The sequence below is a fragment of the Terrapene carolina genome, unplaced genomic scaffold (assembly GCF_002925995.2).
Source record: "Terrapene carolina triunguis isolate 2854851 unplaced genomic scaffold, T_m_triunguis-2.0 Scaffold88, whole genome shotgun sequence".
Lineage (NCBI taxonomy): Eukaryota > Metazoa > Chordata > Testudines > Emydidae > Terrapene > Terrapene triunguis.
The window spans coordinates 48,896,828-48,924,641 of NW_020664439.1; the positions used below are offsets into that span (position 1 = coordinate 48,896,828).

Genomic DNA, 27,814 nt, shown 5'->3' on the forward strand with positions numbered 1-27,814 from the left:
GTACTAAGAATAATAGTGATGCATCGCTCCCAAAAGCCAAGCAATTATTAATGTGGAACAGTAAAGTATTTTACAATTAAAGCTGATGTTTGCTGAAGAAAGAATACACCTCGTTATCAGGACATATGACTGATGACTACTGCCATAAAGCAAAGAAGCAAAGTAAAACTTAAGAGAAATAAAAAGAGGAACACAATGCATCCTAATCTCCCCTGGCGTGCATGCTGCAAGACGCCTGGCAGGACCTTTGGGAAGATATACAAGTTTATCCAGTCCCTGTATCCAACTCTCATGGACAGATAATCTGTGGGTAAAGCTGCAGTCTGGGAGCCAGGAGAATTCCATTATACCTAGCGTCGCCACAGCCCAGCCATGTCACCAGGGGCAGGCCCTTTCACCTCTCTGTGGGAGACACTGGCTTCCATTTTCAAAGCAGCCGAAGGGAGCAAAGGTAGGCGCCCAACTCCTATTGGATTTCAATGGTATTTAAGAGTACCATTTCCAGAAGTGCCTAGGTGAGTTAGGAGCTTGCCTCCCACTGGATTTCCAATACTCAATCCTGTTGGATGGAATTTCCAAAGCACCTGAAGGGAGTTTTTGACATTTTTACCCTTGGTTCCTAACTCCCCAAGCATCCTCTGAAAATCCAAGCCGATGGGACTCTTCACATTGATGTTGGGAAGCTTAGGCCAACGTGTGCACACCTAAGTACCCAACGCTAAGATTTTAAATCTCTATTTAGGCCCCTAAATAAAAGTGGCTTGAATTTCAGAGGTGCTGAGCATCTGAAAATCCCTCCGAAAACACAGGGAGCTGCAGGTACCCAGCACCGTTGGAAATCAGTGACTGGCCCTAGGAACATATATAGGGTTTTAGGTGTCCAAAATTTAGGAACCCCAAAGCTCCTTTGGTGGAGGGAGGCATTATTCATTATTATTTGTATTACCGTAGTGCCCGGAACCCCACCCATGGTCCAGGAACCTGTTGTGCTAGGAGCTGCACAAAGATAGAACAAAAAGGCAGTCTCTGCCCCAAAGAACTTACATTCTAAATATAAGACAACACATGGATACAGACAGGCATATGGAAACAAGGAGACAGTATTGGTCATCCTGGGCTCAGCTCAGCAGCGGCCTATAGAAGGGTAACTATCATCACAAAGTCATAAATCCAAAAGGTGGAAAAATAATAGAGTCCAATTTTAGATACTCTCATTCAACAATTCCACCTAAAATTGGCTCAGGTTAGAACTCAAATGGCGATCTCCCCATGTGCCTGCCTCACGGACTCAGCCAGGGATCTGACAGTCAAGGTCTGTCCCTTCTCCCTTTGATGCTCTCGCCCATAAAGGGATGTTTCAGCGGGAACGTAGCACACTGCACTGTTGACGATCCTTGAAGCAGATTTGACTCAAGCTCACTCTTCCATAGCTGAGTTGTGCAGGGCTAACGGCTCAATTGGACCTGGCCTACTGAAGTCAGAAGCAGATGGGGATGGGTTTGGAACAACCCCAAGCTTGGAGGTGCTCACACCTGGGGGGGTTGGTTGGAGCTCATCTCTAGCTTAGAGCATTAAAGCAGCACGCACAGTGAGAGGATCTATTGCGTGACAAGCTCTCTTGTATAGTGACCCCCTTGGACCACAATCATCCATCTTAGGTACTTACATGGCCCCGGTTACAGATGGGGAGACAAGGCCCGGAGAGGCTCAGGGCCAGAGTTTTAAAAGGTTTAAAGGCACCTAACTCCCACTGAATTCAAGTGACCTGCCCAAGGTCAGGCAGCAAATCTCTGGTAGAGCTAAACCCGTCTCCTGCATCCCACACTGGAGTTCTAACCACTGGGGTATCCTTCCGCCTACCCACCTGGAAGAAGTTCCCCTTTCCTCACAGGTTTGGCTACAGGTCACATTACAAAGCTCAATGTTGCCCCGTGGTTGGCTGTTCCAAGGTTCCCATAACCAAGATCAGCCATGTGTTCTGCACTCTGTAGCCATGCTGGCAGGATATGAGCAGACATGAACACTCACTCCCACAAAGATTCCACCTCTGTGAATCTGGAGCGTTTCCATGGAAGTCAATGGAGTCACGCTGTATTTATGTCTGGGTAACTGAAGGCAGAGTTCGTCTCCCTGTATTACAGAGTGCCCCGCCCAGACCTCCCACTGAAATATTAGCCTGCATTGCCATGGAGGTATTTACAGAAAGACATTTATTGTAGTTCAGGGCAAAACCTTGATAACAGATGTTTGTAATGAGTTTGCTGAAGAAGAATGGGAGGATGGTCAAAGTTAAATGTGACACAGCAATCAGTCTCAACCTGTCCAGCAAAGAGAGATCCCAAACAGCTGCCCAATCAGAACTAGGCTGTATGCAGAGAGGTTACGTTGGACTTATTGCAGGATGTTATTTTGGTGAATTAGGCTAACGACAACAATGTTCAAAGCTCAAAGCTGCCCAAGCAATGTGAACACGGAGCTCCCACTCATTTCAAATCAGGCAGCTTTGCAAATCTTAGCCATCATTTTTAAATGAATGTGGTGCTTGTGAAGAGCAGCAGGTTGGCAGAGCCAGCACCCCCTTCCCTCCAATTACACCTTTCAGACTCAGAGACCACCTCCAAAGGGTAACTCGGTCTCCATACCCAGCTTCTGGCCTTTCCGCTAAGCGAAAGCGCGGAGACAGATTCTCTTCTCAGTTGCACTCGGAGGTTACTCCACTGGCTTCATAAACAGAACAGGGAGCAGAATTGGGTCTATCGATGTTGTAACGTACTTAATTCTATAGAATACTTCAAACCGGAGATTTACTGTGAAATCCTATTCGAACCTACCCTTGTGAGGCAAAGTGTGACACAGAAATAGAGAGCACGTGAAAAAAAAAGGGCTACTAAGGTGCAAACGTCATTCTCTTACAATCCTTCCAAATTGTCATCTATTTACAAAACAAATTCTTTGCAAGCAACTCCTGGAGGTACAGCTCGCAATTTTTAAAAAATGAAAATACATTCAGAACCCATCTCCCAAAGCTTGTTACAGACTAAAATGTTTGTCAGATTCACACTTGGAATCATGCTAACAATTTCAGAACATTGTCAAAGGGGAAACTGAAAAGAAATAAAAAAGTAGCCGGAGCGATCCAGTGACCAGCTCACAGGAAGAGGCTCAGGAGATCTGGATTCTATTGCCAGTGCTGCCACTGAACAGTTGTGCAACTTGGAGCAAGTCATCTCCTTCCTCCGTGCCTCAGTTTCCCGCTCTGTGAAATGGGGATATTAATTCTTACCTTCCACTTTGAGATCTATGAAAGACAATTGTTACAAGAGCAACGTGTTATTATGTCATAGCATGATCTCAAAATACGCAATGAGGAATGATTACGTAATGTAGGGTGACCAGATGTCCCAATTTTATAGGGACAGTCCAGTTTTTTGGGTCTTTTTCTTATATAGGCTCCTATTACCCCCCACCCCCTGTCCCGATTGTTCACATTTGCTGTCTGGTCACCCTAACGTAATGGGATCTCCAAAACATGCACTGTCTCTTTAAGATCACCACATACACGCTGAATACTACAACAAAGCCCCAAAAGTTCAGATTATAACTCCCCACTATGGGAAATTGGTTTTTACAGCTAGTGCTTCAGAGGTGCAGACAAACTGTGACACAAACAATGGGGCAGATTATGACCTCAGTCACGCCAGGGTAAAGTCATTGATCTCAGTTATCTGGCTTCACGGACTTCAGTAGAGCTACTGCAGATGTATACCCGCATTGAGATCAGAAACTGACTCAACCCCTCAATACCACATCAAGAATCTACATAACCTGCCTTCCTTATTTCCCCTCTCTCTCTGTGAGGTGGAACTTTATGACAATGTTTCCACCACCAGGTATAAAACAGAGGGCCAAATTCTGCATTGGACTCACACCCAGTGCAACTCAGGAAGGATACACAGGGTGCAGCGTTTGGTCAGCAGCTGTCACCCGTGTCTTTGTACCCAGTCTGATCTTCTCATTTGTGTTTTCTCTCTCTCTCTCTCTCTCTCTGAGATATGAAGTCAACTCCATGTGGCTAGTTGCAGCGAACGTAAGAGCCTTGTCTTCACTTTCACGGCATTCCGTAGTGAATCCCCAGCTTACCGATCGTCTCTCCTTCGCTTTTGAGCTGCTGATGCTCATCTCCGCTCGATACCAGCCTCCACTGTCCACTTTCAAACCATCACGGTTACGCGTTCTCCAATGCTGCCCCCATAAACACATCCGGGAGGAGCTCCCCGCCAACATCTGCAAAACTACCTCATTAGCCTCCTTTAAATTCCTCCTACATGCCAGCCAGGTAAGCCTCTACGCTGGGGGAATTCCCCATGGCCTGGCTTTACGGGTCCTAAACATCCCTTTCCCTGACGGCCTGCGGGCTGGGGCACCCTGGGACAGGTTGTGGGGCTGGAGTAGGAGCCTCCGCTGGCACAGCCTGTGCACGGCACCGGCAGCATGGCAGAGCTGCCTTCAGGAGAGCCCAGGCGGGGCTGGCTAGTTACTGGGGCACATGGCATGCCAAAGAGGGCAGGTAAAGGCAGGGAGGAGCCAGGGCTCTGCCCAGCCTGCATGCCAGATGCAGGGTGCAAGAGCTGTTGCCCTTCCCCCATGCCGCAGGGGAATTGTGCCTGTCACAGGAAGAATCCTTTGACTGCTCTCCCAGGGTGGTACGGCGCCACCTTGCCCCCAATGTCGCCCAGGGCCCCTCCTCCTGCCAGAGTCCAACCTGGCCCATGCACTGACAGGTAACAGCCCTTCTGCACCTGCCTCTGCAGCCATCGACGGGGTGGGAGGAACAACGCCCCTGAGGCCGTGCGGCTGTGAGACAGGGCGGGGGACTGGGGGTGAACAGATGGCATCTCCCAACTCTGCTCCCCCTGCAGAGAGAGCAAAGAGGAGGCCGGGTGCTGTGTTTCCTCAGTGCTGCGTAGTTTTCAAGGCAGGGCTCTGCTCTGCATCGGCACATTACCCAACACATGAGGCAAGGACCCTCCTTTCAAAGCACCCGCACCCCGCGAAGGTGATACAGTATCCCAGGCTGGCGGCCGCATGGAGACAGGCTTCCCCAGCAGTAGCTCCAAGAAGCCCCATGCCTGGAATGGCTCCAGGGTTCTCGGCTGCTGCACCGCCCTGGAAGATGAGGAGGGATCTTCTCCTTTCTCCACTCCCCCATCCCTGCCCGCTTTGGAGAGGCTAACGCTGACAGAAACATGGTCATTGCACTCCGCGGAGCGTGAGAGCCATGCTGTGTCTAGCTCCTTGGGCTTCCCTCCCCACTGTGCCCAGGCATGGAGGGTCACGCACAAGCTTTCCTAATGCCAAGTACCTCTGTAGCTAGCAGCCTAGTTCAAACACCCTGAGATTCTAGTCTACTTTCTCCTCAAAGATTTAATGGAAAACGTTAAAGCTAAGAAGCGCAGGAGATTAACATTTGTTTAATCTCACAAGTCTCAGGCAGAAGAATGCCATCTCTGCGGTAATTACCCTGCAGAGCTCCCATCCACATCAGGAATCTGTGCCTAGCTCCCACGCGCTCTTATCAATAATACATGTTGTGTGCAGCCCTGGAAGCAGCCGACCAAAGAGACTCCTTAGAAACAGAAGTCAGCCCTTTGGAGTTGTCAGGAAGAAAGCGGCAGAGAGACAGCAAGGTTTCCCATCTTCCTGTCATGTCTCGTTTGCATCACCAAAGCGTTCGCGTTTCAGAAAGCTTTTAGCACGAGGCTGGGGCCCGTGTAGGCATCCGGGGGGTTGGAGAATGCATTGCTGTGAATTTCAGGATCACTTGAACTTCCCAAGATTCAGAAGTAAACTCATGGAAACGAACCTGCTGAAAGCCTCTCTTTGTCCCTGGGGCATATCTCCTCCGCACTTTGAGTGGCATGAGCACTCCAGGAGGTGGCAGGAAACCCTGATTTCTGCTTTCCTAATGGCCAGGATGGCCCAGCACCAAATCAGCCCCCGGCGTGGGGAGTTAAAAATCTGAGCTTTGTTTGGTTTCACTGTTTCAGGGCCTGATTCTGCCAGCCTTCCTCATCCTGAGTGATACCTTACTCCATGCCGAGGAAGGTACTAAGAACAGCAGAATCTGGCCCTACGCGAATGCAGCATCCCACGTAGAGGGACTCTGCTTTTCCAAGCACCAGTGACAGCGTAGGCGGCAGTACTGCACAGTCTCTCTACCCACCACCTCTATGGGAGTGAGGGCAAGTCCTTAGCTATCTAGATCAAACTTCTCTCTGAGTATCCGTTGGGAAAGGCATTGGTATCAGAACAGAGTCGTTAAAAAACCAAGCAAGCAAAAGCCGCGGCAGCAGGAGGACACTGGCATATGCAATCAGAGAAAGCATGAGGCTGGGAGTAAACAGAATTTAGAGCCCCAAGAGTGAACAAGCGAGAGCAAATTCCAGCAGAAAGCAGCCTGATACACTACAAAAGGACTGATGAGCTTCAGTCGTGAACAGAAGCAGCTGTCAATTTCCTAGACCCCTGAGAAATTGTCAGAGCGATATCAGAGCATCAGCGAAAGCGGCTTTTGATCCTGGAAAGTACTGACCAGACCAGAAGTTCCAAGCATTGACCAAAATGGTCTCTTCTGGCCTTACAATCTATTAAATCATCTTCCACCTGTGACCGCCCCAAACCACTCCTTTTTCCTTCTGTGACTTCAAAAGCTCCACTTTTCCCCCTCCCATGCCCCCAGAGCCCAGAATTCTGGGTGTCACATCCAGAACCCTTAACACTATTGCAGAAAAATCAAGTTAAAAAACAGCACCACTTTTGACAGTATATTTCATAAGAACTGTTTTTAAAGTGCCTTGTGTATGGCCATAAACAGCATTTACTGTCAGTGCATACTGATTTATTTCACTTCTTTAAATATATTGAGTAGAGCTGGTCAAAAAGGTTTTCAGCAGAACACTTTTCCACGAGAAAACAGAATTTCATCAAAATCAAAACGGTTCCTGGTTCAATTTGACATTTTCTACAGGATAAAGGCAAAATGAATCATTTCAACACTCTCATTTCACTTTCACTTTTTCATTATATTAAAATTTTCAATGTCATATATTTATGTTTTATTATATAAAATGGATATATTTAATATTTTATATTATATTTTGATATTATTGAAGCCAAATGTTTTCAAAATTTCTGAATCTATTTTTTTCAGAATGAAAATAAATTTCAAAATGTCAGATTTTCCCAGGGAATGCAAATTCTGGCCTCCAACCAGCTCCATTATCATAGAATATCAGGGTTGGAAGGGACCTCAGGAGGTCATCTAGTCCAACCCCCTGCTCAAAGCAGGACCATTATTCAGATATATGCTCGATAGCCATTCTTATTTAAATACCATGACTGGTGCATTCCCATATTATATATGCCCAGCAAACGCAATCCCATTTTCACAGAATCATAGACGTGTAGGACTGGAAGGGACCTCGAGAGATCATCTAGTCCAGTCCTCTGCACTCAAGGCAGCACCAAGTATTATCTAGACCAGCCCTGACAAGTGTTTGTCTAACCTGTCCTTAAAAACCTTCAATGACAGAGATTCCACAACCTCCCTCGGCAATTTATTCCAGTGCTTAACCACCTTGACAGTTACGAAGTTTTTCCTAACGTCCAACCTAAACCTCCCTTGCTGCAATTTAACCCATTGCTTCTTGTCCTGTCCTCAGAGGTTAACAAGAACAATTTGTCTCTCTCCTCCTTGTAACAACCTTTTATGTACTTGAAACTTTTATCATGTCCCCTCCCAGTCTTCTCTTTTCCAGACTAAACAAACCCAATATTTTTAATCTTTCCTCATAGGTCATGTTTTCTAGACCTTGAATCATTTTTGTTGCTCTTCTCTGGACTCCCTCCAATTTGTCCACATCTTTCCTGAAATGTGGCGTCCAGAACTGGACACAATACTCCAGTTGAGGCCTAATCAGTGCAGAGTAAAGCAGAAGAATTACTTCTTGTGTCTTGTTTATACATCCCAGAATGAGGCTCTGGGATGCAGCAGTGTTACACTGTTGACTCATATTTAACTTGTGGTCCCCTATGACGCCCACATCCCTTCCCGCAGTACTCCTTCCTAGGCAGTCATTGCCCATGTTGTATGTGTGCAATGGATTGTTCTTCCCTAAGTGGTGCACTTTGCATTTGTCCGGATTGAATTTCATCCTGTTTACTTCAGACCAGTGATATTCGGACCGACGCTTGCGAGCCACAAGTGGCTCTTTAATGCGTCTCCTACAGCTCATTGCAACACACTGTGTGATTTAATTATTAACCAGTCTAAGCGATTAACCAATCACAATCAGGATGCTTTCACTATGTTATTAACCAATTGTAGTGGATAAAATAATAATACTTGGTCAGTCATTTTGCTGCGAGATTTAAATATATAAAAATAGTAAATGAAACAATGAATTCACACTCCTGTGACACTTTTGGGTAATGTTGATCACTAATTTAGCTGCTGAACCACTGAGGTCTGAATATCACCATTTCTTCAGTTTGTCCAGATCATTTTGAATTATAATCCTATCCTCCAAAGCACCTGCAACCCATCCCAGCTTGGTATCGTCCGCAAACTTTATAAGTGTACTTTCTATGTCATTATCTAAATCATTGATGAAGATATTGAACAGAACTGGACCCAGAACTGATCCCTGTGGGACCCCACTCGTTACGCCCTTCCAGCTTGACTGTGAACCATTGATAACTACTCTCTGGGAACAGTTTTCCAACCAGTTATGCACCCACCATATAGTAGCTCCATCTAGGCTATATTTCCCTAGTTTGTTTATGAGAAGGTCATTCAAGACAGTATCAAAGGCCTTATTAAAATCAAGATATGCCACATCTACCACTTCCCCCCATCCACAAAGCTTGTTACCCTGTCAAAGGAAGCTATCAGGTTGGTTTGACAAGTTTGCTCTTGACAAATCCATGCTGACTGTTACTTATCATCACCTTATTATCTTCGAGATGTTTGCAAACTGATTGCTTATTTGCTCCATTATCTTTCTGGGTACTGAAATTAAGCTGACTGGTCTAATTCCCCAGGTTATCCTTATTTCCCTTTTTATAGATGGGCACTAGATTTGCCCTTTTCCAGTCCTCTTGATCTCTCCCATCTTCTATGACTTTTCAGAGATAATTGCTAATGGCTCAGATATCTCCTCAGTTAGTCCCTTGAGTATTCCAGGATGCATTTCATCAGGCCCTGGTGACTTGAAGACAGCTAACTTGTGTATTTCCCTATTTTTAACTTGTTCTTTCCTTATTTTAGCCTCAGAACCTACCTCATTTTCACTGGCCTTCACTGTGTTAAACGCCCAATTGCTTTTAACCTCTCGGTGAAAACTGAAACAAAAAAGTCATTTAGCACTTCTGCCATTTCCACATTTTCTGTTATTGTTTTCCCCCCGCATTGAGTAACGGGCCTACACGGTCCGTGGTCCTTCTCTGGCTTCTAATGTATTTGTAGAATGTTTTCTTGTTACCCTTTATGTCTCTATCTAGTTTAATCTCGTTTTGTGCCTTGGCCTTTCTAATTTTGTCCCTACATACTTGTGTTATTTGTTTATATTCATCCGTTGTAATTTGACCTAGTTTCCACTTTTTGGAGGACTCTGAGTTTCAGATCATTGAAGATCTCCTGGTTAAGACAGGCTGGTCTCTTGCCATACTTCCTATCTTTCCTACACCGTGGGATAGTTTGCTCTTGTGCCCTTAATAATGTCTCTTGGAAAAACTGCAACTCTTGTACTGTTTTTCCCCCTAGACTTGCTTCCCACAGGATCTTACCTACCAACTCTCTGAGTTTGCTAAAGTCGCCTTCCTGAAATCCATTATCTTTATTGTGCTGTTTTCCCTCCTGCCCTTCCTTAGAATCATGAACTCGATCATTTCATGATCACTTTCATCCAAGCTGCCTTCCACTTTCAAATTCTCAACCATTTCCTCCTTATTTGTCAAAAACCAAATCTAGAACAGCCTCTCCCCTGGTAGCTTTCTCCACCTTCTGAAATAAAAAATGATCTCCAATACATTCCAAGAACTTGTCGGATAATCTGTGCCCTGCCGTGTTATTTTCTCAACAGATGTAACTGAAGTCCCTCATCACCACCAAGTCCTGTGCTTTGGATGACTTTGTTAGTTGTTTAAAAAAAGCCTCATCCACCTCTTCTTCCTGGTTAGGTGGTCTGTAGTAGACCCCTGCCATGACATCACCCTTGTTTTTTACCTCTTTTATCCTTACCCAGAGACTTTCAACAAGTGTCTCCCCTATTTCCATCTCAACCTCCGTCCAAGTGTATACATTTGTAATATATAAGGCAACACCTCCTCCCTGGTTTCCCTCACCATCCTTCTGGAGCAAGCTATACCCTTCTATACCAATATTCCAGTCATGTGTATTATCCCACCAAGTCTCTGTGATGCCAACCATGAAGGCTCTTTGCTTCCATGAGGGCTAGAAATGTGTAATCTTTTAAAAAAGAAAAACTTATATTGTGTGGAAATATTGGTGACTCCCACCCTAAAAATCAATAACCACGCACCCACTTTAGGTGTTACATAGACTCAGTAACACAGCAACAGTCGTGGACAAAAATATCTCTGAGCAAACACCAAAGCATTAAACAAAGTCCAGTTTCTTAGATGACAGTGAACCGATCCCGGTTCGCTCCCCCACTGTCCCCAAGATTTCAACAAGTCCCACCGAAGCTATAGATTCACAGGGAGAAATCCTTGCTCTACTGGACTCAATGGGAGATTAGCCATTGACATCAACGGAGCCAGGATTTCACATGTAGGTTTTAAAACCAGAAGGGACCCTGGTGATCATCCGGTCCGACCTCCTGCCTAACTCTGGATTTCACCCAGCAATTCCTGTGTCAAGCCCAATAGCTTCTGGGTGAAGTGGTCTACAGAACCCACTGCCAGTCATACTGATCAACATAATCTTATTGTTTCCTTGCGCTCCCCTCGCTGTCCATATCCAGCTGTTGTCTCTTGTGCTACACTTAGATTGTAAGTCCTGTGGGGCAGGAACTGGTTTTTTTTAATTCTACGTTTGTACACAATACGGTCCTGGTCCATGACTAGACCTAGGCCCTAGGGCAACACAAATCAATAATATCATCATCATTAGGGTGTATCTGCGAGTCACTGGGAGCTGCTCTTACCCTGTAGAGGAAGAAATGGTCCCGTGTACACGGGCATCTCACGATCTATGCTACTATTACTGTTCAAACCCATTAATCTACATACCTGAATCAGTGCATCTTCCAGGGAGCACCTGACAGTGGGGTGGTCTCAGGTGGATTTTAAAGTTGCTGCTCACCATTGCCTGTCCTCTCCTGGGAGCAAAGGCCTTGGGTGGTTCCCCGATCCTTTGGGCTCGGGGGTATAAGCCGCACCCGCAGGGTTAAATTAAGTCCTATGTACTTTCCTCCTTTCAAACTGAAGTTCTGTAACTAGTGCCTGCTCTTAAATAATTCTACCAAGCCACTTGCTCCCAAGTGGCTTGTTAATTCTGCTGCTGCATTCTGCCATTTGCACAATGGGGCCCAGGAACAGCGTGCCTCTGGCAAAGGGACGTACTGAACGGGGGTTTAGGAAGGGAGCTCTGTCTCAGACATTCTCTCCTGAAGTCTGATCCAGTCACACAGGCCCAGGTTTTGGTTCATCGGTTGTAAGCACGTATGGAGAAGAGGACCATAGGAGGCCTCTCCATTATGCCAGACAGAATGCCAGGGGAAGTAGCAGGAGAGGCGTGGAGGGACCAGCATACTTCCCGTTCCCAGCTGCATTCTGCCTGCCTGTGTTCTCTGGATCTACAATGCCTTTGAGCACTGCTGTTGGCGAGATGCCCTCTCGAGGATAACCTTTGGGTTGCACAGACTGTAAGCCCCTGGGAACAAGCATATTGCCTCTCCCACGCTCTCTGCGGCACTGAAAAAAACCTGTCAACATGCAGCAAATCACAGTAATGACTAATTGGCAGCAGTAAAAGCAGAACCGTTGGCCCCATCTCTGGGCGCAGCCTGCGCTGTCTCGAGAGAATGCTGGTGGACTCGGAGGTTTCCTTGCAGTAACAATTAGTCCTCTGAAAAGTTTGGCTAAGATGCTGATTTAACGTAAATGTCAAGCGACCTTTAGCCCTAAATGCGAACGCCCCCACTACAGAGGGTGCTCAGGGATGCAGATTCAGCAAAGCACCTAGGCTCATGCTTAAGTGCTTTGCTGAACTGGGACCTGTGTAAGCACATTTAATCCCCTATGGCCAGATTCTGCCACCATTATTCATGCCAAGTTGTACTTGACTCCATTGATTTCAATGGAGCAACTTGCATACAAGGTACCACACAATGTCAGTAAAGGTATCAGGATCTGGCCCTTATGGACCAAGGGCTCAGGATGGCAATTAGCTACGAGGCAGGAGGCCTAGGAGTTCAACACCACTGATCTGACTGTCCTTGTCTCTGGTAAGTGGGTGGACGAGACAAGATCTGAGACCAACGTCCTTTCACAGTGATCCGGGCTCCCATCCACGTCTGTTCCCTACAGCCGTGTTCTCCAATGGCTTAGTCAGTACAGTTCCAAATAGCTCAAGCACTTTGGACTTCTCCCGCTTCCCTTGAGCCAACAGCAGAACAATTCTCATCACTGAAAAGTTTCCCATTGCTCCTTTCCATCCTGTCACTCTTGGTTAGATGGGCTTGCACCCGAAGCTACTCCCCTCTGCCCTGGGTCTTTTCCGTCTACCTGTCAAGGACTGCTCTCACCCCCAAACCTTGAGTCAGTGTCTGGCAAAGCCATCCCTATTCACTTGTTTTATTCTTTCCATCTTTGAATTCAGCGGTAGCAGAACACAGATCCAAACCACTCGTTATGACAAAACTGATCTCAGTCAAATATGTCCTCTTTTTTAAAACCTTCTCTCCACATAAAACACAGTATTGTACCCAGGAAGGGTGATATTTATCCTTCTTTCACCACCAGGGAAGATCTTAACTTCAGTTGTGTCTCTGATGCCCATGAATTATGGGTAGCTCTCACTTGTGGAAGATAGATATTCCCCTTCATAGGCAAAATAATCCACGTATAAATTATACTGGAATTTAACACAGCAAACCAGTATGCCCTTGAGATGTTGCAGGAATGTGGAGAAGTGGGGAGGTGGGAGAAGATAGGGGGACCTAGGCTAGCATAACATTCCCTTCTGTCCCTGCCAACAGAACTAATAGGGATGGCATTCAGGTTGATGTCCCCAGTCTGAATCAGGCACCATAGGATCTTGAACCTGGATCTCCCACATTACAGGTGAGGACCTTGGTTAGCCTGTGGTGGAACGCTCTCATTCACACATCAGAAATTCCATCCTGGGCCTGAAAAATCTTTCCCAGGAAAGTTTAATTGAAACATGATTCTGTGAAAAGTTTTGGTTCCAACAAACAGGTATTTTCTGATGAACAAACCTTTTGTTGAAAAGTTCCGGACCAAGTCAGCATATGTCTGCCTCGTTCTCATCACTTCTACAGTGCTCAGTTAGAGAGATTTGATTGTATATCACTAGCTGAGGAGAAATGCTTGAGCAAACACAGAATCCTTTACACAAAGGCACAATTCTTTAGGGTCCTGCTTGAGTACTTTGCTGAATCAAGTGCTTAACTTTGAACACGTGCTTAAATCCCACTGATAGCTCGAATCCCACCGATTCAGTGGAATGTGGAGAATGGAACTTCCAGTTCATGAAATATTTCAAGATTTGGCTTCATTTCAAATTGGAATGAAAACTGAACATCTCAAAAGGGAAACTTGAAAAAAATTGATTTGCATGTTATTTTGCATTATATTATAATACCTAATTTAAAAAAATATCAAAACAAGGTAACTTCAAGATGAAAAATCAAAACATTTGATTCCAAAAATATCAAAATGGGACATTTCAATCTTGTCAGAACCCTCCCCCCGCCCCGTCTTGTTCTAAAATGAAATTCTGGCAAAATCACCCTGATTTTGCAATTTCCATGTCAATGGAACGACATATTCTGACAGTATGTATGATGAGTGGTGTATTTCCATGCATTTAAGTGCTTTGCACTGGGACTAACTGTGAAAGGGGCCCAGTTCTCTACTGCTGCTTGCCCTTGGATTGGAATAATGCCCCTGAACTCAAGGGGAATTATTCTCAACCTGCAGGGAGGGGAGGATGGTGCCCCCGTGTACATTAATCCCTCAATCTGTGCTATTATTAAATGAGACGGGGAATAGCCAGCCAGGAAATCAGGGTTATGTCCTGCTGCTACTGTCCTTGTCCTCTGAAACAGCATCACAGAAGCCTCGGCCCTCTGGAAAGTAGGTTTAAAACTAGTTCATCTGAAAAGCCACCTGATCCCCCTACCCAGCATGACGCTAGAAATGTCGTTAGACTACAGGCCCCTCGACTGAGAAGCGAAATGAGGAACTCTTGCCCGAGAAGTTACAGCATTACAACGTCCTGTCAACCCCTCCTTGTCTGGAGAGCAGAGGGGCTGCACTTGCCAAGTCACGTCAGACCCCTTTTTAAAGATCGCCAGTCATAACTCCGCACGCGCTTCTGCCATGTCCTAACTGGCCAGTTAGCGCTTGCCATCCCTGGCGTCACCTGCCTTTCTCTATGCACCAGCAGAGATTAACAGAGCCGGACACTGGAGCATTACAAAACTTCTTTGTAATGGAGACAAAGCAACATCTGTGGAAGCACCGCAAAGGAAAAATAACCACAGTACTACTGACAGCTGTGCTTACAAGGTTCCATGCCCTGAGAGAGTTGAGCCCCGGGGGGGCTGATTAGAAGCTACACTTCAGGGACATCCAATACAAGGCAGGAATCAAATAACTTTTCCCAACAGAACCTCTCACACCACAAGCACCCTAGTATGCAAGGCTGAATTTGTTTATGGGACATGGGGAAGTATGTAGTGACTGTGCCTAGTTGGCAGGTTTAACAGTACAGCACTTTTGGGGGGATTAAGTCAAGTATAACCACTAGAGGTCAAAAGTGGCACATACTTCGGTGTTAAAAGATACACCAGCCAATTACAGGAGCAATGTAGTGCCAATTGATTTTAGCTGATGACCTTGAAATAGCATAGGTAATAGTGTAATAACCCTAGAGGAGCAGTGGTAAAATAGTTATGACAATATAGGCAGATAAAAGTCCTGTTAATATACACACTTCCCTGGATGCTTGTTTAGTATTATGCAAGACAGCTTCGTTATGCACAATGATAGAACAGAATAAAAAGGCAAAGAAAGAGTGGAAATGAAAGATACACAGAGCTCGTAAGGTGACATGGGGGGTTGTTGTTGTTCAGGGTTTTTTTATTACGCATAATCATCACTCCTTCATTAGCAATGATCTTCGAAGGGATCTGAGCTGTAATTCCCTGCATTTCAAACTACACATTTTATATGGTAAACGCACACTGCACCCTTGAAAGCCGCCCAGGCTTTCCTCATGGCAAGTCTGTTCGAGTTTTCAGAATCATTCCAATACATAATGGATTACAATTTCCCATTTCAAAAATGATTAGAATTCCGAGTTAAACAACGGGGGATGTGTTATGGCAGTACACTCTATCCAGTGGAAAACAGACGTGTTATGTACTTGAGACCAGATTGGTCCCAGCTCTAACTCCACTGAATTATACATAACAGAGAGAGAGCGAGAGAATTTCCGTACACGCTGAGCAATCCAATGAGCCCGAACAGGTACTTTTGCTCCACGTGGGCTTTCACTGTAAAAGAACAATGCTCAGCAATGTTCACGCGCAAAGGACTTGGCAGACATTATTTGTATTACCACCATGCCGAGATGCTCCAGTCATGCTGTGCTAGGTCCTGTACAAACCCAGAGCAAAAAGATGGTCCCTGCCCCAAGGACCTTTTTAACTACTTCATCTGCACCACACCCCTGTGAGAAACATAGGTATCCCATTCTACAGCTGGGGAGCCTAAGGCTTAGAGGTTACATGACTTTTCCAAGGTCACTGAGGAGTCAGTGTCAGAGCTGGAGTAGATGGCTCAAGAACTGTACTTTATCCTATTTGTATCTATGGAATAGATGTGGGTGTGGTATAAACTGTTATCAGCACGAGTCTGGGCTGAATGTCTGAGTCACGAGAGGAGAATCCAGGGGTGAGTGATGGCATTCGCTTCAACAGATGCTGAGAAAACCTTTATGCACTTTCACGTGGTTTGCAGCTAACCCACATCACAGGAAAACTCCCTAGGGTACAGGCTGGAGAGTTTGTGAACATGTTCTTGGGACTAGATTTTACATTCCTCTGTCTGAAAAGCCAGATGCCTTAATTAACAAGGGTCTGATTTTCACGGGTGCTCAGCATCGAGAGCTCCAGCAGTTTTCAGCGGCTCCAACCAGCGCTTCTCAAAAAGCGGGTCCCGTGAGTCCATGCAGACAGGGTACAGAGGGAGTCCAACTTTTCTATACTGAAATGTGTGATGACTACAGAATTGGAAATTCTCACTGGGAGTCTTTACTTTCTAGTGGGGAAAGCGTCCGATTTCTAAGCCACAAGACATTGGGCTTCACTCTTGTGATGTTTAAATGCAGAAAACCTGTTAGTGGCCGAGGGCTGAATTCTGCCTGTTCTAGGCCTCAGGCAATGGGAAATTCTACATAATTTCCTGCACTTCTACCCGGGTAGTACCCCTCTCCCATCAACAAACGCACACAATGCATTTTTAACCTATGGAACTCTCTGCCACATGATATCACTGAGGCCAAGAGCTCAGTAGGATTCAAAAGAGGATTGCACATTTATATGGATTATGACCACATCTCTAATGGCATTAGGCAGGGTAAATAGATATGGTTAAGAGTTATGAGTCCTTCTGCTGCCTGGCCCTAGCTGACAGGGGTTGGGGAAGACACTTCCCTTGAGGGCTGGTTATGCTAAAGTTGTACTCGAGAGGACTTCTTGCATCTTCCTCTTACGCAGCTGACGCTGGCAGAAACCAACCAACCCAGCCTCTATCTGAAGCCCTGGCCTGATTTGGTAGGGCAATACCCAGGCCAAATTCTTTTCTGGTGTAAGCAGATGGAACGCTATGGAAGTCAGTGGAGCTCTGCCCATTTACAGCAGCGGAGAATTTAGGCTCCTGGGAGAGAAGGAAGAAGCATTTCCCTGGCCAGCCGGTTTATTTGGAACCAGCGGCAGGGCTTAGACTGCTCAGATAAATGCGGAGGAGACGGATCAGCAGGCAGGGGAGGGTGGAGCTGGGTGAGTGAACAAAGTCAACGAGAAGTATTAGCCCCTTATTCCAAATCACTGATCACTGCCCTAGAGAAACCAGGCATGTGCCTGACGGCAAGTTAAACACGCCAGAGGCGGAGAAAAGCTGTGTCTTATGGTCCTATAAGCAAAAGATTAAAGACACAGTGGTTAGTATGGGAGACAGGACCCGAAGGACCCTTTGAGAGCCATACACCGGTGCCACATGCTGACCCCTGCCCCTCGTGAGAGGCAGCAGCTGCAGTCGACATTGAGGTGAGTAATTAGCAGTCCAGCTACCGACCTCGGTTCAATCCTTTATCTTTGATGCTTAGAGGCATTTCAACCCACAGTCCTTGCTGTTAAGCTGACCGAGCCATCCCAGCTCTAAATACCAGGCCTCATTTTCCCTCTCACTTCAGGTCTGGTCCAAAGCCCATGGAAGAGGCCCGTTGAGTTCAATGGGCTTTGGGTGAAGCCTACACTGCTGTCAGTCAGGCATAGCTCCCCCGAGACAACGGAGTCAGCCCAGCAGACAGCTGGTGTGGCAGGGAAGCCAGGCCCAGTCAGCCACGTCTCCTTGGGAACATCCATGCACAGCACCCAGGAGTTTGCTTCCCAGTGACGTTTTGTTCATGAAAGCAACAGTTTAATTCTTATTGTTGCAGACACAGCTGAAAACCGTCAAAACCGCAGCACGTAACCATGCCCACGCCAGTCGTCCTGCCAACCCCTGACCATTAGCGGGGATAATGTAATCAGAGTAAAGCTCTCAGCTGGGGGTACCAGGCCAAATCCTCAGCTGGTGTAAATCGGCAACGGCCCATTAGGCTGTACTCATCTGCAGCACCGGACGATCTGACCCATGAACTGTAAGAGAATTTGTTTGACTGAAGGGAAAGCTCCTCCTTGTTTTCAAAGCAGTCCATCCTGCCTCCCAGCCACCACCTCCTTTTCTGGCCTTCCCAGTCTCCCTCCAGCTCCTCCTCAATCCTTCACATGATCTCACAAGTGTCAGTGAGAGAGCCTTCTTCTCTGCAACCCCTGTTGTCGGGGGCTGCTGCCCCTTAGCGCTTCCTGCATCATTAGTCCTGGATTGCTTCCCGTATCTGTGGATGGAGCTGGTCAAAAACATGGACACAATTCTGAAAGATTCCAGAGACATTTTTCCCCCATTTCTGTCCAAGTTTTCAGACCAGCTCTATTCACAAAGCTCTTAACTGCCCTTCCTCCTTGTAATTCTTTTACTCCGACAAGAATTCTGAACTCTAGCGTCTCTGAAGGGCTCCGTACAGAAGTAGGTATTCTATTGTGCAGAACGCCACTTCTGTTAAAGTCACACAATCTGTGTACCCCATACAATTTATCTCATGAATTAATTATTTGTATTACCGCAATGCCCAGGAGACCCAGTCATGGATCAGGGCCTATTGCACTCAGCGGTGTGCAGACACAGATCCAAAACAGGAGGTTCCCAATCCCAAAGAGTTTGCAATTAAGTAAACCATTTATATTGTTAACCACACCAACAGTAATAATAAATAATAATACCAACACCAAACTCTTATATAGCTCTTTTCATCCTGGGACCTCACAGTGCTTTACAAAGAAGATCAGTATCATGGTAAATTGAACTGATTTATTTAAAGGGACACAACTGATTAGACTTAATTTACATTTAAATGTACTGAGCTGTGAAAGAAAGGGACGTTTCTGGCATAACCAGAGAGCTGACTGATCTATCCCTCTCTTCGTCCTGACAGCCACCCAGTTTTGAAAACTAACACGCGATCCCCAAATACCCAGCCACACTAGCATGATGACTTGTAATTTCCTAAGAGTGAGCTCCACCAGGCTATGGCTGAGTGCCATGGGAGGTAGCTGGGTACCGGTGAGGCCTCAGCTGGAGTACCGCATCTAGGTTTGGACAGCACACGTTAAGAAAGATTTGGAAAGCTGGAGAGAATCCAGAGGAGAGCAACAAGTGATAAAAGGTTGAGAAAACCTGACCTATGAGGAAAGGTTGAACGAACGGGGCATGTTTAGGCAGTACCGATGCAGCTGTAAGATCGCTCACGTAGCCGCTCCATGCTGGCGGGAGAGAACTCTCCTGTCGACATAATGAAACTACCTCAATGAGCGGCGGTGGCTACGTCGGCAGGAGACGCTCTCCCGCCGACAGCGCTGTGCACACGAGCGCTTATGCCGGCACAACTTATATCACTCGGGGGTTTCCTCACCCCTGAGCGACAAAAGTTTTGTCAACATAAGTGGTCGTGCAGACATTGCCTCAGTCCTGAGAAGAGAAGGCTCAAGAGGAACCTGATAACAGTCTGCAAATAGAAAAGGGACGTCATAAAGAGGACAGTGATCGATGGTTCTCTACGTCTACCGAGGATAGGACAAGGAGGAATTGGCTTAGTCTGCAGCAAGTTTTCAAGAACAAATTAGACAGAAGACCTCTCTGGGACGGGTCTAGGTAGACGTAAACATGCCTCCTAAGTGGCGGGGCACAGGGAACGGACTAGGTGACCTCTCGAGTTCCCTTCCAGCCCTGCACTTCTGTGATCTTATCGCCTCCCAAGGTAAGAAGTAGAAATAACAGTTATTTGAGTGGTTTAAAACTGGAGCGCTTCATCCTGTTGAGATCATACTATAAGGAACAACCCTGAACAAAGTGAGGGGGTGACGAGGCCGTTTACACTCCGGACTGCTCGGACTGTGATTACAGCATGCGAAGAGGCTAATCCAGGGTCTGAGCGCTGATCCCACAGGCATCCACAAAGTGATTTTATCTTGCAAACAGAGCGCCCCAGAGGAAACTACAGGAGAAGCTGATCGACAGCTACCAAAAGGAGGAAAATATGCCTAAGAGCCACAGACCCACCAGGCACCTTGTACTCATTGGGAAAGCTAACGTATTCAGTGGTACCATGTTTTCTCCTTCAAGTCGTGAGACACAGGTTCGCATTCAGTCCTATCGTCCTGCTCTGACAAGAATTCATAATATTCCAGGGTGGTGGGACAAGATGACCCCAGAGCTGTTTTCGACCCATGAGATGGCAACCGTGCCGTCCTTCGGCAGTGAGGTAACTAGAGTCAGCTCTGCATCAGCAAGTGATTTAAGTGCCAACTTTCGTCCTAGAGGTTATGGAGATAGCCACATTACAGATCAATTAGCCAGATACCAAAAACCGAACTGTGCTATTTCCTATTCAGCGGTCGTATCCCCAATCCAACCCCCACCCCAGCCACATGCACATTTTTAAATCAGAGTAACAGCAGAATTACAGTCCTCTGGATCTGCACTGGAGTTAGGGAGGTCAGAGTCTGGCCCACAGACTCTACAAATGTGTCAACAACAATTTCCTTATTGCATAGCACTAGCGTGAAGTTATTTCAAGCGTAAAATATTTCCAGCAAAGAACTGCCTTATTTAGTAAATCACCGTGAATCAATGATTTACTTCAAATGAGAATCTGATGAATAACCTCAGACTTTTTAATGCCATCTAAGAAAGTTACTGGGGAATTAGTCAGTAAAATGTGTCTTGTAGATCTTTTATACTGTGTTAAAAAGACCACTCATATACAGAGACATTCTGCTCAGTTACACTGGGTAAATCCAGAATAACTCCACTGAAATCAACACAATTCCTGTGGTGTGTAGATCAGGACCTACTATGATCAGGTTCACTGGTGTATATCTGGGGTATCTTCTGTGAAGGCAATGGGTGGTCGCACTGATGTAAAACCAGATCAGATCCAGCAGATTCGGTAACCTAACACAGCAAGACCTGAGTTAAGCGGCCGTCCAAAGGAGCAAACAGACGTGTAACTTCAACTAAAGGTCGAAGAATACTGTCCGGAAATGGAGATACTTTGAGGTAGTTGCTAAAGACAGGGAAGAATCTATTTGACAGTGGGCTCCTACTGTGCCAGGCTGTCTGAAGTGTTCCCAACACAGCAAAGTGCTCAGAAACCAGCTCTGAAATCACCAAACTGGGCAATGTACTTACTGAGCTGTAGAGATATCCCTCGCCATTCATGGCGACGTAGAGACCTGCCTTCACCCCCTGGATCGCCACCACACGAAGGCCCACAGGAATTAGATTGAAGAGGGCTGCAGTTGGAAGAAGAACAGGGGAAAGCAACTGTTACTGAAGGTCATCTTTCCATGTGGTCCATGTTCCCTGTTTTCATTGTCCTCTAGCGCCCCACCCCTTTACACAAGAAGCAGAGTTACAAACATCTCCAGGGATTTGCAGTTACAGGGAAGGGTCTATAACTCGCTTTCAAGGGTGACCTTAGGGAGGGCTGTAAAAGTTCCAGTTCTCACTGTATCCCAGAAACCTGCAGCCCATCAGCCATCTGATCACTGCTAGCCAAGGAATAAAGACTCTCAGGAGGAGCCATCCTGGACTCCAGTGTCTCCATGACTTGAGTCCTCTGTGCCATCTGGAAGGTGCCAGGCAGCACGAAAGGACAAGACCCTTCAATGCCCCATTTTACTGCCATCCCATTGATTTAAGCGTCGCAGCCACTTCCTCCCCAATACGTTACCAAAGGTAACTATTGCTGGATGCCACACAGCCACTCGGACTCAGAGAGGCAATCTCTCTCTCATGCACAATGGCATTTTTGCTATTATTTGTAACGTAACAGGCTCGGAAAGGCTGCTGGCATTATTATATTAAATGCGGATGCATTGATTGTTTCTACTACTGCTACCTGCAATACGGGCAGAACTGAGATACCCCAGCTGAGATCAGGGCCCCACTGTGCTGTAGTTGGGGTCTGTAGGTGCTACTCTATGCGCAGTAAGAGACAGTCTCCAACCCAGAAAGCTTACAGTCTAGCTAGACAAGACAGAGGCTGGGAGAGGACATGAAACCACAGAGAGGTGAAGTGATTTGCTCAAGGTCTTACAGGAGGTCAGTGGAAGAGCTAACAACAGAATCCAGGTCTTCTGAATGACTGCCGGGTGCCCTATCCGTTGGACCACGCTGCCTCTCCCCATTAACCAGCAACATTTCAGAAACCTCTAGCCGTGGCCCAGTCTAGCTTTTCCAGAACCACAGAGATACTGCCCAGTGTCTCATAACCTTCTCCTGCCAGGAAGGAGTCCAAGTCAGAGATCGTCCCTCTCCAAGAGTATAGAACTCCTCCCATCTGTTGGCCTGGCGGAGTCAGAAAATATCAGATCTCACACACATCATTTTTGCGGGAGTTAGTACTCACTCTCCTAAACCTTGGACTAGGGTAATCACTGGAGCGGTGGGGAGACGAACTAACAAACACTTCCCTGGTAGGTTGTTTTATATTTATTCATTCATTCAAAAGGCGTCTGTCTGAAGTGTCTCAAAGGGTTTGGAATGTTCAAATTAGTCCCCGGGAGGATGGATCAGTGGGTAGAATGCAGGGGAGATGCTCAATGATCAATAGCCTGCTCTTTATCACGTGGCTTTGCAGTTTATTGCCTAGCGATTGCCATAAGTATACCTAATCATTCAAGTTATGTTATAGATAATTGATATAATTGTACAGCTAGTAAATCCCTTTGTAAAGTGAGCACAGAACAGTGGGGACTTTGGATGAAACGTGATATCCAGATGCCAATCATCTTTTTCACCTCCCACTACCCTGCTCCCTGGCCCCTTCTTCCTTGGAAGCCTTCTATGCCCCAGCAGCATGCTAATGATTCAGTGTTACTGCAACACACACTGTTAGTGCTAACCCTGGTTTAACAGAACTGAATAATTCAGACCCAAGTCAGACTAAGATTTCCTAAGAGACTTTGCATGCACACGTGCTGGGTAGGACACATGGCTTCAGCTGCACCAGGAGAAAACAAGTACTGCAACAAACCATAAACCCCAAGAGTCTTTTCCACACGAGGCCTATGAGCCAGCTGCAGACACTGCGCTTGTTTAGACTGTTTTACCAGCGAGACAGTTTTCAATGACCTCCTCTCACACACCCTGGTGCAAACAAGGGATAACTCCATAGAAGGTCACTGGAGTGGCACAGCTGTATGAGAGACAAAGCAGGCCCACGGCCAGGGCCGGCTCCAGCGTTTTTGCCGCCCCAAGCGGCAAAAAAAAAAAAAAAAAGAAGGCGCGATCGGAGCTGCCGCCACTTCATTCTTCAGCAGCAATTTGGCAGCAGGTCCTTCCCTCCGAGAGGGACTGAGGGACCCGCCGCCGAATTGCCGCCGAAGAGCCGGACGTGCCGCCCCTCTCTGTTGGCTGCCCCAAGCACCGGCTTGCTGTGCTGGTGCCTGGAGCCAGCCCTGCCACGGCATTTGGGAATTATTTGAAGCATTATGGGAAGGCCAGGTATGCCATGACGGCATTCGCAGCAGGTCTGCCCAAAGGTAAGTGGGTTAGCCCTCTTTCAGTGGGAAAACAGACACGAAAGACATGCTGCCGGATACAGCCCCTTTTCAGAAAGCCAGCCTGAAAAGTTCAGGCTGAAATCCCACTGACGCGAACACACACGTTTAAGTGGTTTCCTGAAGCAAGAGGACTTCAGTGGAAGTCAGTGTCTAAAGTTCAGCCTCAATACTGGTCTTTGCAGATCAGGGTCTAAGGCGCTGCTGTAGTCTCCATGTTCAGGATTGGTGCCAGTTTGCCTGTTCGACACACTAACACTTCTCACTGGTGTAACTATATCAGTGTCGTGCAAATCCTTCACGCAGGCTCCTCCTGAGACGTCCCCTTATCGAGGCAAGTTTTCATTGCCAGAGCTTTGGTGCTACAGCGATGCTCCAAAGCCTTGTTTAGTTAACAAGTCTATTTATAAGCAGTCCCCCACCCCTCCCGTTTTTTTAAAAACTGAAAAATGGAGCATATCACTACAGATAATCACAGCTAACGGCCGTCATTATTCACTCCCTACAGTTAATTCGTCCTACATAGAAAACTTGCCTCACAGACCATTCGTTTGGCAGTTTGGGTGACACCACCCAAGATCAATGAGGCAGAGGATCCCCACGGAAACCTATCGGTGTTTTGATTAATTCCCCCTCTTCCCCCGCAGGGGCCAGGCCTCCCCCCACAGGGTAAATCATAGACTATTCCGTGTATCATCATCATCTGTGCATTAGGTAAGGGCACCATGGGATTACACAGCAGGTGGGCAAATCCTGGGACAGGGAGGTGGCAGAGCTGTTCTGGAAGGAATTTCTACAAGAGCACCAGATGCCTGGTGGGCATCAAGACTGTTTTTGTGACTAAAATGTGTTTATATTCAGGGTACGATGCTAAAGCTTTTTTACCTTGGTATCTGTCCAGAACAAGGAATTGAAGCTGAAAACCCTAGCACGGCCAGGCAGACTGGAAGCAGTCCTACTGAAGTCATTGGGCCTGATTCTCCATTCAGACTGGAGGAAGCCAGGTGTAACTGTATGGAAGTCAGTGAGCCAGTTACCCCACTGGCATCCATGGAGCTATGCTGATTTACCCCACTTGAGGATCTAGCCCAAATAATTTAGACAAGTGGAAAAGTGAACTGAGACAAGAATGAGGCCCATTGTGTGACCCAGATTCTCAGCTGGTCTGAACTGGAGTAGATCAATCCAAGGAGCCACGCTGATTTACACCAGCTGGGGATTTGGCCCGGTGAGTGCAAGACGAAGCATTTACCTGGAATACACTATGTAGGGGATCTAATTCACCCCTCTGTTACAGCAGAATTGTGCTGGCATATCAAGGGGTAAAACAGCTCTGGCACAGAACTGGGGTCATGGAGTCATGAACCAGGCCCAAAGAGCGATATTGATCAGTCTAGGAAAAGATTATGCTGAGCAAAAAGGTGGTGGGGGTGGGGAAATCAACACAGCATAAATGGCGACCGGTGACCCTAACAATCCTACTGACCAAATTCAGGGTCGTAACATGATGATATTCATAAGATAGATATGGGCCCAAGGTCTCCTCTGATATTTGGGGTAACCCCATTGGCTTAAATGGAGATACACTGATGTAAATCAAAAGTAAGTGGGAAAAGAATCTATCCCACGACTTTGAACTTGACAGCGTCGCTTTAACTCGATAGCGTCGCTTTAACTCCAGGGCCTCGGCAGCAGATGTACGAAGGGCTGTTTTGCTGGATGCCAGTTCAAATGCCATTTCATCTGGGCTTCTAACTGTATTAAATAAAAAAAACAAACCAACCAACCTCCTGAGTTTCCCCAAGAACAGATACACGAAGTGGGCACCAGATAGATCAATTAATTTTAAAATAGCTTAAATATTAGCAGTTCCTCTTATTTAAATAACTGGATTTTCATTACAAGTTTTCATTACATCGGATGTGTAGAAGGGATGTGTCTCGTTTCATTTTAAATGTTTATCTTGCCAGAGTAAACCCACATAGTGTATTCTACGTAAAATGAGCTCCCATTCCTAAGGCTAATCAGTCTGCGCCTAACAGAATGCAAAGCGGCAATGTCTGGAACATCGCGTTCCTTTACGTGTTTAAATTACAGACTCCATTCAGAGTCCATCTAGATCGTCCCCCCGCATTCTGCCAGGTGAGAGTGAATCAGACCCCACCCTTGGGATATGGTTGTGCGTTTTGTCTCCTACAGTGTGAACTGAGCAGAAGAGACACAGGGTCCCAAGCGCCGTGCCAGTCCCATTACATGACCTAGGTTTTCTGACGCACCCACAAGTTTCGGGTGTCCAGCTTGATTGTCAAGGGTGCTGAATACCCACGGCTCCTGCTGGACTTCAAATGGAGCTGCGAGTACTCAGCACCTCAGAGAATCAAGCCCACCTTGTCTCAAACTGGGCACCCAAAATTAGGGCCCAATCCTGCAACCCTTTCTCACTGGAGTAGTCCTTGCTCACATGAGAGACCCACTGGTGTCCTCCCAGGAGTCTGGGCTGCTTGCAAGTACGGGCTGCAGGACCAGCCTCTTCACTTATCAATCCTATTTGCATTGTGCGGCAATGGCTGCAAAACACTAACGACCTGGTGCACCTCTTTCATCCTCTGATGAAAGCCAGGAGTAGCTTCCCTAAAATCAAAGGCTCTACACAGTGGTAAAACCCCAGTGAGAGAGCAGAATTGGGCCCTGTCCCTTCCAACGAACTACTGCCGTGTGTCTGCTGAATGCAGCCTTTGGATTGTGGAGGGGGGTTGTTTTCAATAAGGGCTGTTTTTCAAACCTTCTGTTATTTCAGCTGCTGCCCTCTGGAAGCATCGTTTCGTGACCTGGTTCCCGAAGCAGAAGGTAGGACTCTAGCTGTGCTCGAACCGTTGCTGAACGGAGGAAAATAACTGCCCTACCCTACCCGTGTTAAACGTGCTACCCCTGCCATGGTGACCCTGCCTACCAGTCGCCGTTTTGGGCACAGCGTCACGTCACTGATAACTATTCAATTGTACTCTAGTCTGAGGGCTCCCCGCCACCCCCAGGAGGCTTCCTGTGGAACTACTGCCTAGCCAGCATTGGAGCCAACATGCCCCATTGACAGCTCAAACCCTGCAGTCTTTACTCAGGACGGACCTCCAGTGGCTTGGCTAGGAGTTCTGTCTGAGGAAGGATGACAGGATTGATCCCTGGATTAAGCAGACTGGATTATCCCTCCATAAGAGTACGTCTACACAGCTGCTGGACGCGTGCTACCTGGCGCGGGGAGACAGACGCCTGCTCGCGCTGCTCAGGCTAAGACGCTAAAAGTAGCAGCGTAAGCGGGGACAGCACGCGTGGCAGCTCGGGCTAGCCACCCAAGTACAAACAGGCCTGGGCCCCCGGGTACGTATGTGGGTGGCTGCCCGGGCTACCCCTAGCTATCCTAGCTCGAGCACAGGTAGTACATGTGTCTACCTGCCCTGGGAAGCACCCACCCAGCTGTAATGTAGATGGACCCTTAGTGGGGGACTTTATCTTTGTCGAGCTCCCCTCCAAGATCAGCTTCTGCTCCGACTATTAAGGATTGAGAACTCCCGTCCCTTTGGGAACGGGCCAGACGTGACATCCTTCTGTGAACGCGGCTGCAGATTTCAGACTCCCAGCAGAGGGACAAGGTTCAGTCCGTGTGAGAGCAAAGGTACTGCCACCTGTTGTCCTCTCAGAAGGACTCCTGGGTCCCACAGGGAGGGCGGTGCTGATGCCATAGATGGCACTTTGCATCTCCTCTGGGGCCTAATCCTTCAGCGTGGTCTCAACGGGAGCTGAGGGCACCCAGCACTTCCCATGACAAAAATGTTTTGCGCCATCTCTTGCAGAGGGCAATGGGCCACTGGGGAGTGCTGACGTCCAATGTGCTCAGCCGAATGACAGCGGCTTGCTGACTGCCGCATGAAAAAAAATCAGCATCAAACTTTGCTCCAGACCCTGCCATCCGTAGAAGGATCTGGGTAACTTCTGTCAGCCGCTAAGTGTGGGGTGTTTAGAGGAATCTTTCCCTGGAGACAGGCTGTCTCATCACTGCCTACTGCAGAGTCTCTTCGGAAGCAGCTTATAATGGCCACGGTCAG

General features: G+C 47.1%; 1 protein-coding gene across 2 annotated transcripts in view; it reads right to left on the reverse strand.

Annotated features, from left to right (window-relative positions):
• The window catches only part of FGF12 (fibroblast growth factor 12), a 283,489-nt gene that overhangs the window by 61,137 nt on the left and 194,538 nt on the right, over positions 1-27,814 (reverse strand). For both annotated transcript variants that reach the window (XM_026650165.1, XM_024212029.2), the window contains one exon: positions 21,343-21,446. In XM_026650165.1, coding sequence (XP_026505950.1) covers positions 21,343-21,446 — 104 coding nt within the window. The remainder of the gene's footprint in view (positions 1-21,342; positions 21,447-27,814) is intronic.